The sequence below is a fragment of the Lathamus discolor genome, chromosome 4 (genome assembly GCF_037157495.1).
Source record: "Lathamus discolor isolate bLatDis1 chromosome 4, bLatDis1.hap1, whole genome shotgun sequence".
Taxonomy (NCBI): Eukaryota; Metazoa; Chordata; class Aves; order Psittaciformes; family Psittacidae; genus Lathamus; species Lathamus discolor.
Window position 1 is genome coordinate 9,669,348 of NC_088887.1, and position 19,051 is coordinate 9,688,398.

At 47.1% G+C, this 19,051-nt stretch overlaps 1 protein-coding gene across 2 annotated transcripts; it reads right to left on the reverse strand.

The window, feature by feature from the left end:
* Positions 1-919: 919 nt before the first annotated feature.
* On the reverse strand, positions 920-12,260 carry UPK1B (uroplakin 1B). Of its 2 annotated transcripts, none has more exons than XM_065675646.1 (8): positions 12,191-12,260; positions 7,301-7,385; positions 6,557-6,757; positions 4,957-5,031; positions 4,105-4,227; positions 3,642-3,821; positions 2,821-2,904; positions 920-2,186 (listed from the first exon to the last, which is right to left on the reverse strand). In XM_065675646.1, exons 2-8 carry the CDS (start codon positions 7,364-7,366, stop codon positions 2,136-2,138), a joined length of 780 nt encoding a protein of 259 aa, XP_065531718.1. In that variant the 5' UTR covers positions 7,367-7,385; positions 12,191-12,260; the 3' UTR covers positions 920-2,135. The 2 variants fall into 2 exon arrangements, with proteins under 2 accessions (XP_065531718.1, XP_065531719.1); XM_065675647.1 differs by having other exon boundaries at positions 12,149-12,247.
* Positions 12,261-19,051: the final 6,791 nt, after the last annotated feature.

Here is a 19,051-nt window from a genome sequence, read left to right on the forward strand (position 1 = left end):
CCTCTGGGTCTGAAGCAAAAGACCAGAGGAGGAAAACAGTATTTGACATTGCCTGTTTCTGTGGTCCTGAAGTCATATCTCCAGCCATATCCATATGTAGAAGGCCTTACTAGTCCCACAGCCAGTCAACGCACCCACTGGAGTTCCAGAAATAGCTTGAGCAAGAGAACTTTACACAGGAAAGCAGCTATCCATGAAGGGTGCCATGACTGAGGAGGTATTGGAGGGGTTTGGTCAAGCAAGGACAGAGGCTCTGTGCCTGCACTGTCCTTCCTTCCCCATTTCTCTTCTCTCTGCTGTTGTGGTTGGTGGAGATTTGGAGTTCATGGCAAGTAGCGGAGGACCCAGTCTTTGCTATTGCTGCCTAACTTAGGCAGACAGTGGTTCCCTTTAGACTTCTTTAGGTTTAGGTATTGCTGTAGCTTACAGCAACATACACAGAAAAATCCTCTACCACCAAACTCCCCCACAAAAGCCCCAGACCACCGACATGCACAGTCCACACACTCTATCCGTGCCTTGAGTCTCACAAAAACAGTGCTGAAGACTTATGGCAATTGCTAACAGTGTGGCATCTCCAGAACAGTCACCATCCCACTGAACCAGTGAAGTGGCTGATCCATTGGGATTTTCCTTTCTGAAGGTACACTCATAGAGAAAAACCCTTCTATGTTGCAGGGGCATAGATCTTCCTCAAGCTATTCACCCTGATAGCTGCCTCTTTCTCTCCCCCAGCAGCCTAGCAAGGGACTATTCAGCTATAGAGATTCTGTAGCACCATGCATAGTGGCACTCTGATCTTCAGGATACAGGATTTTAAAGCCTGCCTTTGCACTGCCCCACGTGTCCCAGATACAGACATTTACCATTTTCCCTTCCCAAACACACAATCTAAAACAAGAGAAAGATTTCACTTCCACTTCTTTTTTAATTGGTATTTTGGTGAATATACAAAAACAAAGAATCAAGGCTGATGGCCAGTGTGAGGACCTGAACCAGTGCACCTTTGGAAGAGGCTTCACCTTAAAACGCTCTACACAGGAGCATATTTCACATGACACGTGTAACTATTGAAGTGTTTACTAGGAAAGACACCAGATCAGTCTGGGCCAAAGTAAACACCCTCTGTTGAGCAGAGCAAGAACTGTAACTGCTGATGCAAGGACTGGATTTGGTTCTGTTAGCTCCTTGCTCTCATTATTCACAGGAGTTATTCCTTGTCATTATTTGCCTTTTGTCCTACCTGATCTGGGTATGTGGAAAGGGGAAGTACATAGGGGATGTGACCATACACATGTAGGTACCTGAAGCAAGAAGCGTGGTAACCTAAGGGCTTGAAACAGCCACATTCACAAAGCCAACTACAGCACAGGACCCCACTTATTCTGCCCGAATCTTGTGTGAAGTACATAACAGCTTTTTGAAGCAGTTGCTTGTTAGCAAGTGGAGCTTTTCCTGGACTGGCACTTCTGAAGGTAGGCGCACACGCAGTAGTTCCATCAGTGACAGGAGGTAGGCTTGGATTTAGGGCTTGATGAGCAGCAGATTTTTTATCCCTGACATTGCTTTACTGCTAACACACTTAAACTCTTTGAGAATCTGCCTTATTCTAAGGCAAGGGGTGACAGAGACCAGGAACAGAAGCTGAACAATAAAACAGATTAGAGAGGTCTGCAGTCTTCTCCCTTGCAGCATCTGCCTTTATTGGTCACAGGAGGTTACAGCTTTGCTCACATAGCCCTTGCTGGAGCCTTTAGCATTATGAGATACATTCAACATAGTTTTAGAGAGACATTTTTCTGAAGCAAATGTGTATGGACATTTTCCTTTCTGATGGTATCATAGAGCAAATCAGATCACTTCTTAATCTTATGCTCCAAGGATTTCTTGCACAACGAAAGAAGGATTGTGCCTCAGCCAGGAGGCATTAAGGCTGACGAACAAGGGGCAAATAAGGGACAAGAAGATTCTCTCCTGGAGTTATCAGCAATATGTGTCAAGTTTTTAGAGGGCAAAAGTGTATATGGGAGAGGTAGTGGGAAAACTTCAAATCCTCCATGGCACAAGGGAAATGGAGCAGGAGACAAATGCTGTTTCACATGGTGCTTCCGGGCAGCGCTGAGGATACCGGGCCTTCAGTAGTCAATTCTGCTCCAGAAGAACATGGTACCAAGGAGGACGAAGAACTGAAATGACAAGACTACTGGGTTTCTCTGCTCCCCTTTTTCCTTCTCCCCACCTCTCCCCCAGCCCCATTTAGTCCTAGTGGTAGGAGAAAGCAACAGAAATTCTCGATAAGCCAAGTCTGTTCAGGCAGAGGAAGCTTAAAGCTTTTTATCTGCACAGAAGCTTCACAGTCAAGAAAGAATGTATGTGCAGCCATAACTACTCGAGTGGATCACTCAGCTCCTTGGGGATTATCCATCACGAAGCTGCTGAACCCCGAGTACTTAAAACACTCACACAAAGTCTTTGAACTACAAACTGAATTATCTGTCATGATTGCTGTTTAGATGATCCAATACCCTTCACAAACAAGTATGTGCAAGCTGTGTTGGCTGTGTTGCATTACTGAGATGGCAGGAGGCCACAACGGGCTGGAAGGCCATCTAGCTCCTCACCTTGTGGAAGCCAGAATGGAGTGGAACTTGCAAATGTAGCCCTGTCAGTGAAACAGGCTACAAGCAGATTGGTGACGAAAGAACAACTATAATCTACAGACCCTTTAAATGCGTCAGCCCTGTCATCCACCTCCACCCAACTGGGTGTGGATTAGAAAGAAAAGAGAAGCGGAAACAGACACAAATATTAAGTACTCACAGTCCAGCAGAGGATGGCAAAACCAAACCAGGCAACACCCCAGGCTTGTGTGTTTACAGGCCCAGAAATAGCGTCATAACAACCCTGTAAGACAACCGTGAATGAATGAATCAGCAACAGCTCTGAGCTTGCACCACAGGGAGACGAGATTAGCCACCTCTGAGAGAGACTGAGGTGACAGGCTCCTCTCCTGCTGCAGCTTGGGTAGCTCACAGGGTCTCAAGAAGACAAGCTGCAGCTACACTGCTTACTGATAACTTGCTGATAGAGTACCTGTTTCTAGTTTCAAATGCAAAGTAGGCCCATCTCAGACACTTCAAGGACTGACACTCTTGTGCTATCCACTTGCCGAGTATATATATATAACCAAACTTAGCCAACACAGAGCTGACCTCCAGAAGCAAAAAGCTGTAAGCAAATTTGGAAGTTTGAACACCTTTTAGAAATGCTTACTAGTGTAGTAGTTGATGCTCATGACCCATAAGACTGAACAGGATAAGCCTGTCTATATAAAGTTCTACCTTGAGGAGGAGAGCTATTGAATTGCTCACTTACATTGTGTGCAGTAATCTTCTGGCTAAGTTTGATTTAGCTACTGTCCATCTACATGTTGGAGGTGTCAGTTCTTACTGATGGCATTAGGCAAGTTTTCTTAATAGCTCTCTCTCCATAAGGAGAGCCTTTTTGCAACCTATACTGTGTTCAGCAACATGGATACTACAGGCGTTGCTTCACCTCTAGAAAGCTTCTGAAAACCTTCCCTTCCAGCAAGGTGCTTTTGACCAACATATGTTAACTGTGAAAAGCTGAGAGGATCTTACGTTGCTGTTATAGTAGCCAGGGACTCCAAGCTTGCAGCCGTCAAGGTTGGTGGGGGACCCTTGGTCATCCAAAACACAGCAGTTGCGTGGCCAAGGGTAGTCAGCATCGTTGTGAGTGGCGCGGAAGGCAGACGTGTACTCCTGCCAGTCGGAGGGGCCGTGCACCCCGCAGCACTGGTTCTGCAGGGCAAGAGAAGGGAATGGTCTTTATGGGAGCAGGTCAGAGCCCTCCACATGGCTGGTTAGGCATTAACCACAGATTTATAGTGGACATTTCTGGAGTGCCTGCGTTTGACAGTCTGCCATCTGATAAACGAGCAAAGCGGGGAGGGTGGCAGGACTTTCTCTAAGGTTCAAGGCAGATGCCGTCCTCTTTCATCACTGAGTGGCCCCAAGGAGGACTTGAAATTCCAGGGCTGCAGAGGATTTAGTAATTAGTGAGATATTTCTGTGTTATTATTACCTGAACCATGATTTTATCCCATGTATCTGTGACTCCATCAATCATCCATTTGTCATTGTTATTGTCTGGCTCTGACTTCTTATATCTCTCCAGCATTTGTTTCAGGAAGAGATTTGGAGTGAGCTATAGAAAAACAAACCCAAACGGTGAAGACTGCAGAAACTATTTGAATAAGCGACCGTGTAAAGCAAGTGTAGTGTTATTTGGGGTGGGTTTGTTTGCTTATTTCAGTGTCTTCCTGGAGAACAGGAATGCTGTTTCTCTCCCAGTTTTACATAAAGAGCAGGATTTGAAGCAGAGGAGCAACAAAACCATAGATCTTGAGCATGACTCTTAAACAGGCTTTACCAGATGTTATATCACAGGAGATGTGCAGAATATAGGGGTTACATTTGATATGTTGCTTGGAACTAAAGCACCACAAGTAATTTCCCTCCCTACCAACATCTCCAACAACCCATGTAATCTTTCCCTTACCAGTAACACTGCCTAGGGCAATGCTGAAGATTTGTCTTCTGCATATATGATAATCAGTCTATAGTTGAAAGACTAAACACTTCGTCGATGATTCAGCTAACTCACACTGGTATTTCCTTAACTGCAAGGTTGCAAACGTTTTAAAGTGTTAAAAATAACAAAGCTATTTTAAAAAGAACAAAGGAATTTCCTTGATTAGAATAATAATGTCAGAGAGTTTCCTCGTGGGGTCTTATTTTATTTCAGCAGTTGTTTGCGTTTACACTGTACCATCACACCAGCCATTTACTGCACTGAACAGGACCACCGTGTGCCCTGGAACTGCAACGTCACCCAGTGTGGTTTGCAAGAATACTTGAGGAAAGAAATACTCACAAAGTCCCTGTGAGTCGCTGCCGTGATGCAAGAAGCCATTTCAAATGCATAAGTGATCAGCATCAGAATGATATACTGTGGGAGACAGATAGCAGTGTTAGGAGGAACAGCTAAGCAGTCTTTTCAAGATTAAGCATGAAACTAATCTTAAAAGTCTTTTCCAACCTAGCTGATTCTATGATTCTGCAATTCAAGTCAGCAGAGGCCAGGCTATCCTATCCTCAGTGCCCTGAACATTCATGCAGCCCTTCTCTTCTGCTTTCTTGAAGGTGTATGACTGGACTTGTTCTACCTCTCCCAGAGAAGATCTCATCAGCAGCTCATGGCATTAATACCACCCTGCCTTCATGGAAAATGTTTTGTCTGATATGTCCTAGAATAACGTTTGCCCTTTTCTTTGTTGCATCTCATTAGCGGCTTCTGCTTGTGTGATGTCTCCTCCTTCCTCTTCCACTTGCCAGCGATAAGATTTTTAGCAAGAAGCCATTCACTCCTATCAGGAAAGCTCGTACTTTGGAGAAGCAGAAGGTGCAATTTAGGGTGTCTTTCAGATCCTCCTGATTTTGCATCGTGAGATTTCCTCAGCATTGGTACTATGTGTACAAAGATCCTTCATGAAAAAAGATCCTGAGGATCAGCTTAGAATCTATTTCACTGTTTCTCTTCCCTTCTCAGCACAATCCTTTTAACCTTTCCAATTTTCCTCTTGATGTTCTCATGTCTCTATTTCTCCTCCCATTATTTACAATGCTCTTCTTGGATTCAAGGCCTTTATTTCTTTCTTACCCCAGCTTCTGCCCCTTGTACTCTCTCCTGTACCACAGCCTTGGGTTTCAGACAAGACACCAAAATTCAGAGGTAAGAAAATTCTCTTCCCTCATCTGTTTGCTGGCCAGTTCATGGCACAAGATTTCAGATCTCTAAGTGTCTCTTGGTTGAAACAGACAGCCTGACATCCCACATTAATCCAAGAGACAGCCAATTCCAGAGGTTTCGGCTCTACCCTTCATTAATGAAAGCATCAATCACTGCCAACCTAAGGGACTAAGAGAGAAATTGTACTGAGATTTGTTCACACCTTAACATTGTTCTTGGCTTAGCCAAAGCTCTCTGTCCCCACCCCTGTAATTTCTGCCTGCCTGCTGATGTCTAATGTTCTCAATTGCACCCTTATTTGGTATACTAACACATACTAATGCCTTGTACAGAAGTGATTACTTATCAGCTCCTTAACTGAATTGTGTAGGACAGCTGAAAGTCAGTAACCAGTGGGGAGAAACAAGGATCTAAACCACATCCCAGCCTCATCTGATTGCACAAGTGCTTCTGCATTGCTTCAGGGCAAGGTCAGGGTCAAGCCAGTCAGCTTAAACCCCCATTGTGGCTACCACCATTCGTTCCCTCAGCCTGATTTAGGAGCTTCTCAAGCACGTGTCCTCACCATGTGGGACACTAAGCCATGATCAAGAAGAACCTTTGGCCCCTTATCACTAGTAGAAGCTGTCTTTGCTCAATGTGTGATTACTAAGGTGAGCAGGGAAACTAAGGCAGCATTTTGTCAGTTTGGTAGCAATAGGTAGGCAAACATTGCCACACTTACCACAAGCAGCAAGGTCTTGTTGGACTTAATGACTCCAACAATACCAAGGATAGACAGAACAAAGAGCGCAAAGCCAACAAAGATGCCAATCCAGGCAGCAGCATAGATGTCATCATTTTCTGTGGCTTCCAGCAGAGGGTAGAGGCCATGGGGATCAGACACAAAGAAAATGCACTCTGCTGTCAGGGCAATGCCGCACATCTGAAAAGTGCAAGTTCAAGAAATCCATTAGATCGAGCTTCCCCAGAGAAATGGAAGAGACAGAAAAAGATGGAGACCACTTTTCTTTCATTCAACGTCCTGCCAAACAGGAGCTACTCAACTCCTCCTCTGCCCAAGTCTACAGTCTCTTGTACTGGGCCTTCACATAAGAGTTGCAGACAAAACTCAGCAAGCCTAGACCTGAGAGACCAGACCTAGGATTTGAGGATGTTAAGAAAGAATCAACAGAACCTTTCCCATCACTATATGGAGGGAGGTGGCTGGGAAGATGCTGGTCAGCAGCAAGAGATTTTCACCTAGAATTCATGTTGGTCTTGTGGATCAGCCCCTGCTGTCCCTTGCTGTCCCCTCACCACCCAACTCACCAGCTAACAGAGCTCTCCTCTACCCCTCCTCTCATGCTTTACTGGCGTATTTATGTGTGGAATTAAGGCATGAAGGATTTCATGGCTGGGAACTGCTGTTTTAAGAAGTGTCATACTAGAAGGAAGCCTCCACCCATACTTGTTCCACTTCACTTACCCCAATGACCACATTCCCAAAGACTAATAGACCCTGCAAGATGCGTATGCCATCACTTTTTGCCATCCTCAGTTCTTCATGCAACCTGGGAAAATCCAGAGACAGTCTTCGGTTAGACCAGTATAATAGGCTTCACTCAGAAATAGATATTATCACCAAGGAGAAGGACAGGCAGAACCTTCCAGCCTTTCTGTACACCTCCCACCCCTTGCTTCATAGCAGTTACAGAGGAGAAACTTCCCCAGGTACGAAACTGGTAACTCAAGCTCTCTCTGATACTTGAGCTACAGAAGATTGGGACCACTCAGGGGCACTATCTTTGACTTCCTTTTGGTAGGGTTTTCATCACCACAACAACACGTATGCAAACATCAGCTCATGGCGTTGCATTTCTATCTGGTTAGAAACACCAGCTACACCCAGATGAAGAGTGGACAAGTTCAGTGCCTTCGCCTTGCTCCTCTTCCAGAGGAGCTGGCTTTATCCAGGGGTATGCTGTACATCCTGCTGGCTGTTCATTTTGGCCAGCACTACCAACAGGACCAAACTGGCAACCACGGTGCTTTAGCAGTACCCTACACGTGTAACTATAGCACACGGCTTGGCAGCACCTTAGTGTAAGAGTAGCCCCATCTCCCACCCATGCCAGGAACTAGAGCTGAGACACCCATTTGCAGTCAGGTGCAAGGGAGGGAAGGAGCAGCTCAGGCTGCAGCTGGCTCATGGGACCCAGGCCAAATAGCATTCCCAGCAAATTCCTGAGAGTGCTATATCCTGCAGGCTGCGGCCAGGCACCCCGCATTGAATTCACCCCCTTCCACAGGGAGCAGCATAAAGGCACTAGTCAGAGGTGTGAGACCTCTTGGAGAAACAAGCCCAGATGCCAGTGCCAACCAAGTCCTCCTTTCAAAGGGATGGAGCACATGTGTGCATGGAGGCAGGGGCGGAAACCCAATCCCAAGACAGTTGCATTTGCTGGGTGGTTAAGAAAATACAAGCTGTAAAAGAAAGGCTAAAGTGGGCCCAACTTGAGCAGACCACAGGACAAGCAGCTTGAACAGCCAGAGTATCTGCACTAGTGCCTCATCTTGCTGGGGTTACTGACCCAGGGGAGACACCTCCAGTGCTCTCACCATTATACAAACAGAAGACCACATAAATGTTTTCCCATGATAATGTGACTGGGGATGGCTGTTATTTCCAAGGTGAGAAGACATTTTTATTCCTAGCCAAGTCTTTGGAGGCCAGCCTAAGATACCTGAAGCTGTATTGCTCTGTACCTGAAAATGACAGGCGCACAACTTCAACTGAAGCTTTGTCCCTAACAAACTTGTTCACCAGCCAGCATGCTCAGGGGGGAACAAAGAACAGCCTTGCAGGTCAAATCTGGGTCTGAGCAATGTTTGGTTACCTGTGATCTACAATACAACACTGTGGAGTCTGCCAAACCTGAGATGGATGATGGTCCTCTACTCATCTTAAAGCTGGGGACACCACTGCCTGGTTCATGGATCTTTGTGCTGCAAACCCAAGAGAATTTCAAAAAGCTTTTACTTATTGCTAACTAAGAGACACCCCAAGTCAGGGTCAGTCCAAAAAGCAAGGAAATCTTCCCTGCTTGAATGCAGGCATGTGAACTCTGACTACTACATGGAAAAGCGGGTGACGATAGAAGGATTGAATGTGCCATGTGGCTAGCACGACAGATCACACCAAGAGTGATTACCAAACCCACAACCCTTTCCTTAACATTGCAGAAAGCTCTTTCTCCCCCCCTTTTTCTCCTACAGACCCCCTGCAGTGTAACAACACCTTGTATGTGGGCTGTCCACCCAGTCCATGTGCTTTTCCTCCCCACAGGCTGGCCTTCTTCTCCTCCCTGGCAGGCAGGACCTGGTTCACTCGTCCCTTTCCTTGGGCAGGTATTAATGCAGTCACACCAGCCCAAGTTAGCAAACCTCCTGTCCTGGGACAATCCCATCTCCTATGCTGCTGTAGCTGGGAGGAAAGCTGCACAGAGTCCCCACCACGCAGGTATCAGCTGGATGGTGACAAGCTTCTAAGGAACCTAAGGCACTCAAGTACCTTACTTCTATCCAATGGGATTGAAGGGTGGGAGAAGCAGAGCCCAAGAAGAGGAAAAGGGAAGGAAGAGCCTTTAATGTAGCCCCAAAAATGCACACTGTAATGGATCTCGGCCTTTCCACAGGCTGCCTGCTCCTTATGCCTCTGAGCTAAGCTGTGATAAGCAAGAGCATCTTGCACAGCACTTGGCGCATGAGACAAACCCTGTCCGGCTTGCCCAAGGCGAGCTGTGTGCAGGTATGACTCTCAACCACCCTTGGGTGTGACATGAGTTGAAGTCCTCCTCCCATCCCCTGAGAGACAGGAACCAGCAGCTCCTGCCTGGGGGCACTGATCAGCTGGGAGGTGCAGGAGACTTCCTTGAGGCTGGTTAAGATCAGTTTTGCAACCCAAATACAGTTTACTGGGGGCTTCAGCGAAACCCCTGAGAAAATCAGAGCTTTGGATGCAGACATTATCCAGAATCTGCACTCAAGAAGGTGACCAGTTCCTGGGATTTCAGCCTCGAACTTGCATGGACCTAGTGTTCCTCAGCACATCTTGTGTACCTTGTAATTTAGCCATAACCCATCTAGGTCCCAGGTATTCAGTTATCACTGCCACACACTTTGCTCCATGCTACAAGCAGCTTCGGAAAGATGTCTGTGGCTCCCATTGTACCAGGAAAACCTATGTCCCTCCTGGAGCACATAGTTCTTCCCCTTCACGATGCCCTGGTTGGAATTCAGACTCCAACATCGCCCCTCTTCTCTCCCCTCAAACTCTCAATGCACTCCTGATGCACATAAGGGTCCAGCTGAGCTCATCACAGCCCAGGAGCAGTGGTAGCCCTCTTTCCCCTTATTCCTCCACAAGTTGCACAGGATCTGTTATTTCCATGCCCTTGGGGCTTTCTTGACCTCTCCTCCCTTCCTCTGCTCAGAGTGCCTCTGCAAGACATGCAGCACAACTTTGGGAGCTGAAAAGGATGCTCCTTTCTGCAGAGACTGGCTTCTGCCCTCGTATTTTAGGTGACAGCCCTAGTTAAGCTCTCAAAGGAAGCCCTGCACACGGCAGTTCCTGGATTCAAGCAGGATTCAGTCTCTGTTGTGCATCCCTCACACACATTGGGATTGTTGATCTTTTGAAGCTTCCACACTCTTTCTGCAGAGTGGGACAGGTTTTCAACGGCCATAGAGATGAATGCCGCCTGCTTACCTTACTCCTATTCCATCCAAAAAACCTTAGTGTGTAAGAACTGGTTTGGCATTGTCCCATGCAGAAGAGGGTTGCATTTTGATTACCTTGTGTTTTGTACCAGTTTTGACGGTGGCATCGCAGCACTGTGACCAAGCAGTGTCCAAAAACAACCCTCTGAGCATCATTTGTTTCTGCACCCTGCTGATGGAGGTCATAGCACGTCAAAGGGACTTACAGGGACTCCCCTCTGCTTCAGTGCCCCTGTGCAGGGTGTTGCACTCACCTCCTTGTGTAAGGAGGGAGAGACAAGGGCCACATTTGTTTTATTACTCATGTGCTCCACACACCTTGGCTGACGGCCTCCGCACCACTCGAGCGCAACTAAACAAACCCATCCAACGGCAGAAACCTCATCCTGCACCCACCTGGGCCCCACACCTCCTGCTCCTTGTGCTCAGCTGCAGAGCATGTCTCTACAGGCAGGAGCAGGATGAGGTTGGGGCACTGATGGAGGGAAGCCAGTGGGGTGGAACTGCTGCCGGCGATGCTGTGCCAGCATCGGTGCCCATGCCAGTGCCATGGGAAGCCCCTGTGAGACACAGACTTGACCTGCTCTAGACTCTGATGCACTGAGGGGCCAAGCAGCAATAATAAACCTTACTTTTTCCCCCCAATTGTTTTAGCAGAAAATGTATCCCCTAAAGGGCTTAAAGAGAACATAATTTCCAAGTGCCAGGGCCATCTTCAGAGTTACACAGTTTTAAAGAGGATGCAATTAAATACATTATTGACGAGTTGCTTGGACGCTGCTGTAAGAAGCCAAACGCTTTACAAGTGTCGATTCATCACTTGTTTACCTATTGGAAAGCAAACAGCTCCAGAGCATACAACCCCACACATTCCTCCTGCCCTGCCGGACTTCCCCCACTGCTCCACCTGTATCAAAATGCAGCCACCTCTGACAGAGAAGGGCTTGTGCGCTAGGAGTCAAGCACGCTCAGGAAAGGAAGAGCCAGCCAATTATTCTATGCTACCAGGGGAGAAAAATAAAGCAAAACCAAAGCTCGGCATCAAGCAGGGGTCAGAAACTAATTAAGTTTCCTTTGAGAGAGATTGCTGTGAAATGAAGCCTGTGTGAATGGTGGAGTGGCTGGTAAATCATCATCAAGCATAATTACCTGGGAAATAGAGCTGGGAGGTAGGTTTTTCCTCTCTCCCTCATTAGATCGGCACAGCCAAAACAAGCTGAGTGGGGTTTTTTTTGCCTTTCCTATTTTCGCAAGTGAGGGGGAATTACAGGAATCATCTTTCCCTGCAACAATTCCTGCTTTTTTTTTTACACTCTTTGCAACACATTTAATTTTCCCATTCCCTTCTCCCCAGTCTTTCGGAGAGAAAATATGAAACACATTAAAAGAGCCATAGAGAAGACAAAGCCTGAGGTAAGAAGGATGTAATACTTAATATTATCTTCTGCAGTTAACCTTATCCAGGTACCAGACTCCCACAGACTAAACGCAGCCCAGGGGCGAAATTACCAAACATTAATCCTAAAAGCCTCCTTTCCTCCCAACAGACACTTACAGCTCATTGAGAGGAAGACGATGACCAGAGCAAAGCACTCACCCCTCTCTTGCTGTGATGCTTCCCAACAGCAATCCCGACCCACCTCCAGAGCTGAAAAAGCCCCTTTTCTCACCCCTCCACTGGGCTTTAAAGAGCCCGGATGGCTTGAGGAAAGTGCCTTGTGATTGGTAGGGTGCCCATCACATGAGGAAAACTATTTTTTTCTAGCCAAACCTGTTTGCCAGTGCCTCTGGGACCGGAGGGTGTCTCTGTGATTCTTAGATCGTATCGGAATGCCGTCGTGCGGAAAGCACAAAGCTCCCAAAAATGTCTAGTATTACACTCTGCAAAGGGCAGGTGAGTGACTCACCTGTACGAGACACTTGAACTTTAAAGAGGATGGGCAAGTTGGAAGGACGTAAGTGCAAGTATTAGGATTGCTGGAGTGCTGCTTGAACATGGGTATAAGAAGAATGGGCTGACTAGGAAAAAAGAAAGTAAAATAATGCCAGCATTTTCATTTCATTACGTTGCATGGGGAAAATCCAGTGGTTTGGGTTGGATCCATTTTCATTTCATTTAGCTTGGGATTTTCTTTGGAAACGTAAGTGTAGGCGTTGGCTACCCTGCAAGACAACTGTGGAGAGCATGGAAAGTGGGGAGACTATTGCATTTCCTTGGGATTTTTAACACATTCGGGCTTCTTAAGACAGAGCAAAGTCAAGCATAGACATACTTAATATATGTCATGTATTAATTGGCCTGTAATGAACTGAGAGGGGCTGAGGCACACAGCAGAAAAGGAACGTCTCTCACCTTCTTCTCCCTCACTGATTCCACTACATGTCTGCCAAAAGCCATAATTCACATTACTGGAGCCTTGAGCACATCTCTGGCAGAAGTGCAGGTGCTTGTGCTTGAGGTTCTTCACCTGCTGGTGCAAAAAACAGCCAAATGGATAATGGCCTTAGGAAGGGTGATGTTTTTAGAGCCCTTCATAAGTCAAAAGCAAACATCAGAAGAATATCTGTCTATCTCCTTGGTAGCCATCCTTGTAACTATCTTGTGGGAAATCAGTGAGAACTGCAATAGCTCTAACTTTTAATGGATCTCCTTGGTATTTGGAGACAACTGAAGAGAGATCCAGCTCTCCTATAAGATCCCCATGAGATTCCACCCTGGCTTTTGGCATTTCCAGCTTCATGAGGTATCACAGCAACATGCAAAAGAAGATACAGCCATTGCAGCCAACCTGATCTAGTAGACAGGGACAGTAGGCTTGTTATTTGGGAGCTCAAGAGTAAGGATGCAGATTTGTCTGGGTGTAAATAACTCAGACCTGTTTGCCCATTATTTGTGCTCCCTACAACATGTGAAGTCTATTTCGGTGCAGTCACCACCTCATCTTTTGGTGGCCCTGGTGTGGCTGAGACTATGAGCTTGCATGAACGCATGTGCAGAGCAGAGCATCAGAGATCTCAGCAAAGGCATGCAGTGGGGTGACAAACTATGCAGTGGGAAGCCCAAGTGCCACCATGGGTACTTCCAGTGAGGTGCCTGTAGCTGCTTTAGCCTCCCCTGTAGGTCTGTGTTTGCGCTGGCATACTTAAGATGATCTGTGCCAACATCTCTATATAACCAGATCCATATGTTTGTGCAAGCTCTTGCACTTCCAAAAGTTACAGACTCACGAGTGCACACCCATTCCCCCTCACAGAGCCATATGTACATACACACACATGCACACATACAAATCCATTAATGTATGTGCTTTCCTCACATGTATCCATACATAGATCCACATGCACCTCTGTTTATATGTGAGTTAAAGGCAAAGTGCTGGCTCAGGAGTGAAGACACACTGCGGTCTGGGGTTTCACTAGAGGAACAGTCAGATGCTGAGGCCACAGCCTGGCCCATTTTCAAATGGGGGTGTAAAATGAGATTTCTCAGGAGCTCTATCACTTGACTATAGCAGTGTGCTCTGTGTATGACAGGGCAACGTGAGAACATGCCTGTCACAAAGTATGCTGTGCTTTCTCAGAATTGGCAGGTTGGGGATGCTGGAGGATGCCCAAAGTGAGAACAAAGATGCTGAAAAGGGCTGATGAGATGCTGTGGGCAATTCCAATGGGCTGGCCCTGCTCCTACTCTAAGAATACCCTTCCTACATAGTTTGATTTTTTTCTTCATAGCATGGAAATAATGGTTTAAGAATGTGAGAGGGAGGAATTAGGGAGGGACAAAGCACGCAAGGAGGAAATGGAGGTCATGGCCAAAGCAGCAGGGTCCCAGGTGTCATTCCTGTGACTGCCTCATGCCAGCATCACGAAGGAACCACTCCCATCCGTGAACAGGAGGCTCCTAACTGCATTTGCAATGTTGCCTGGGAAGATCAGATCTCACAGTTAGGAAACCCCACATCCGAGCAGTGTGGCTGCAGCGTTGGCCGCGCCAATGTAAAACCCATGCACAGGTTCAGCTGGATGCACATTGTTTGGTTCGAGAGGACTTCTTGGATGATGGTTCCTGCAGTACACAGCAGCAGGGCACAGCATCACTGCCAGGAATGCATCCGAGCATCCCTGCCGCAGCACCCCGCATAGGCGCTGCCCATGAGGGCACCTTTCATGGAAGAGTCCCATCCTCACCACCACAGTCAGTGACCTCCCCCTGACCAGCCCTGATTCTTGCCTGCCCTCCGGCTTCGCTCCCGCATTCCCAGGAGGGCTGCAAGCAGCTGCTTCCCCCTCCGCAGTTCAATCTTCCTTCCTTCAGCCAGATTTGGGTCTCAGGCTCGTGCCTGCCACCCAAACCCTCCATGTGCCATGGCCGGGGGCCAACTCCTCCATGGAGGAAAAGGGAATTCCTCATGAACGCCTTCTCTCCCATCTCAGTGCATCTACACGGGGGGGTGAGGAAGTGAGCCATGGAGGACAGATGTCCCTTGGGTTTGCAGCTGGCCTGGCTTCAAGCCAGCCTTGCCTGCTGCCTCTCGAGCCACGTCCTGGCTTTTGCTACAGCTGCCTCCCCCTTTCTAGGGCATTTTTGCCCTTTCTTTGCCACTTCTATAGCTCTCAGCCTCAAGAGAGAGGAGTAACTGCAGGGTGTGCAGGATAAACAAGTGAACACCACCTAGGGAGATCAGGGGAGAGCAACCCTCTGCCTGAAATTGTTTACCAAACAGTGCTGAGTGTGGGGAGACAAATGGCATACCGCTAGCAACGACCATGGGCTAATTATAGTGGGTTAGAATAAACCACAGGGTCCCTGGGCTAGGTCTGCAAACATATAGCCTGAAAAAGCAGGACTGTATGTATATATTTAGTATAACATGGAATGCAGTAAGTAACTTCTTTCTAAAACCTCAGGTACCTTGGTGAAGAGCAGTACAGAAAAACTCAGATACAGGCACCTTTGTGATGCTGCTAATCCTGGGATTTGCATTTGGCAATGCATAATCCACCCTTGAATATGGCATTGCACTCTCCATTCCTAAGAAGAGTGCCATAAAGCTCACTTTCTATGATTCTATGATTCTCTCGAAGATTGGGGTTTCTTAATCTTTTAGGGAAGGAGAGGGATACACCTTTCTTATCTTCGTTTTGTAAGGTGGAAAGGTGGATTTATTCATGAGATTATAACCGTGGCTGTATTTTGGTGGTGTTAAGACTTGCAATTTCGGGTGTTTTCATAAAGCCCAAGCTACTGGAATCATGTGATTACATGAAAATCTGTACTTTCAGCCTTTCAGAAGGGACTGTTTCTTCTCCTCACAGGCAGCAAGGATGAAGAACTTGAAGGAAGCTGCTCTGTCTGGTAAAGAACTGGGTTCAGGCAGGGAACTGCTTCCCCCTGAAAATTCCACTGCTCATAGTGGAATCTGCACATGTGATAGAGGCAGTAACAAATGAAATCTCCGTACCCCACTGTTAACAATCAGGCCACTGCCGTGGCTCCCTTTCTTAGTGGTAGCAACCCAGAAGCTTAGAGAAACAGTGGATGTTCATAAAGGTTAACCTCTGCTGGCTGCTACTGCTGTTGAATAAAGAAGACCCTCAGGCTGTCTTCTTGTACACATTGAGAGAGATTTGGGCTCTAAATCTCACCCTGAGGATGCCTCTTTTCCTTTGCTGGCTACAAAGGAAACTCATAGGAGAGCATCTTCACAGGCCTGAGGCTAACTTCTGCAAGGGAAGACCTAGACCAAAAGATCTGCATCTTCGAGCTGATCTCACCTTGGCCTTTCAGCAACCCACAGGTCACATATTGGTATGTGCAGGGACCAGAAGATAAGCACAGAGGTGCCTGGGGGGAGCTGGAGGTCAAACCCTGCCCTGGCTCTCCTCCCACCATGGGCATTCTCCAGGCAGGAGAGAGGAGCCAAGCCCTTCAAGAGTGGCGTTGCCCAGCCAACACCCTTGATGGCGTAAAAAGGGTCAGTAAATGGGATGTGGCTTCCCCTTGAATCTCATTGTGAGATGAGGGCAGGCCAGCTCACTCTGAATGGGAGCCTGACTATACAGAAGGCTCACAGGAGGCTAGAAATGTCATGTTACCTGAGATCTTACAAAACACATTCAGGACATAAGACTTTTGAGAAGACAGAAACTTTCTTCTTGCGTTTTAGATGGCTTCTTTAAAAAGCTGACAATGTCCAGAGAAGGTCTGCTTAGAAAGTATCTCTGTATTGTTATTTTGACAGCTTTCTGGCCTCTGAAATACTGCGTATGTCAGTGTCAATATATTTATTAGGATGTGGTCCTGTCTCCTGACTGGCTTTGGCATCGTGATGGACTTTTGGTGCTGGTGGTTCAGTTGAATTTCATCTAACACACTGGGAACAAGCTGTTCTGTCTGGACGTAGTGACTGCATTGCTCTTGCTGATGGTTAAAACCCTCTCCTCCAAGATCCCTCGTGTCAGTCACAAGCCACAACATGGTAGAAAGAAGAGGTCTTGTTTGGGCACCTTTACTACTTTGTTTGTAAGGGGGCAAACAAATTTGTTCATATTAATTGTTCCAGCTTATTATTGAAAGGCGTCTGGGGATAACTCATCCCTCCCAAATCCACCCTGCTTCCCTCCTCTGCGCTAGCTGTTTCTAGTGTGGGAGGCTGTAGCAGGCAGGCGGCAGAGCACTGCCATCTACATACGCTTGCCTGTCACTATCCACTTTCCAACATGCTGCAAGCCAAGTGCTGCAAGCATATGTCTCATTTATCTCCGCCATCCATCTTGCCACAGGGCTGGAGGACCCAAGGGAAAGAGGGAGGACAGTCAAGCTAGAGCAGCATCACAAGAACCTCAGCAGCCAGAGGAAAGGGGAATAGCAAAGGGGTGTTGGCTGGTGCAGCGTTTAGGGGCACTGGGATGGAAATAAGTAGCATGTGTGCCTTGGCCGAGTTTATAGTACCTGTGGGGTGACAGCCTGTGCTTTGGCAAGGGTGCGGTTGATGTCTCACACACATGACTCATTGCTTTGATAGAACTGTAGGCACTGTCCAATGCTCTTCCTCTCAAATGCTCTCCTAAGGTTTCAGTACGGACCTGGAAACTTTCCTGAGAAGCCTCTGAGACGCAGACCCTGTCAAGTACCTGGGGTTTGACCCACTCAGACCTGTACCTATCCGTAACTGGGTTTTGATTTCAGGTGAGTGATGGATGGAGCGGTGCTTTGGGCCATCCAGCCCTTTTACATGGACCTTTTCTCCTCTACTGCATGGCTGGACGTACAACACACTCTTTGGAGTTAGCCTCCCTGCCTGTTACTAGCCTTTAGCGAAGGCTCAGCCGGTCTGTGCTGCCCTCTCATGGGCACACATGGGAAAGGTTAAGTTTCACCCTCTTTCTTCAAGATGCTTTTTAACCTGCTACTCCAGCGCCGTTTTTCAACACGAGCTCTGAAAAGACAGGAAGGCTTACGGACAACTGCTGAGATACCTATGAAAGGTGCCTTAAAAAAGTAATTCTTCATACAGCTGTGCTGGAGCCTGCTCAGCTCTTACCTTTAGTGAAGAGCTTTGCTCTTCATTTGAAAACATTTAGACATCTAATAGAGCAAAGAGTAGGGAGCTGTTGCTCCCAACAGCAGGTGAGCTTCTCCCATATACACTCCTATCTGCCACGTCAAACACATATCAGCGTCACAGCATCATACCATGATCAAGGAATCTCTAAAGATAGCTCTGTTATGCTACCATGGATTCAAACAATAGGACCAAAAGCTGGGTTTTCCAATGGGCAATACATGGTTTCAGTACTGCGGGGATCCAGCACACTGCCCTTCCCTGCATCTCCTTGCAAAGAGGCAGGATATTATGCTAGACCCAAGGGAATGCTTAAACAATAATGGGATAAAGCAGGCATTGCTCTGCTCTTCAAAGGGACTCCTGTGGTGTTCTTGGTGTTTGTGCAACTTGGAGACACTGTTAAAAGTTGTTGGCTCTCTGACCACTTGCCTGCATTTAATATAGCCTTCTCCCTGATGTCTACTCATGCCCAACACCAGAAGCTACTCAAGGTGGGAACTGGTTTCCTTCAAGGGCTGGTATGATATGCCTTTTTTCCAGTAACAAACAATTGTGCTGTTCCAAATGTCTTCATTCACTTCTATTTCCTGTTTTATACTAGAAGCTGAAGGATGGGAAGGAGGAAGGTCAGAGGTGACTTCTTGTCCTTGCAAACTCGCTAACCCTAATAAGGATCCTGCCTCCTAGTTTGTAGGAAGAATTTTTAAGTGTGATTCCAAATAAGACATTTGCCTTAAGGGCTTGTAAGTTTACAGTGAAGCTTTTATGGACAGTGTAAACTGGGTGCTGCACTCCCTCAGCTACAATGACCACCTTTTTACTTGTGAACTGTCCTAGACAGCTGCACACCTTCACAAGTCTGGCTCTATGCAGCCTCATGTTCCTCCATT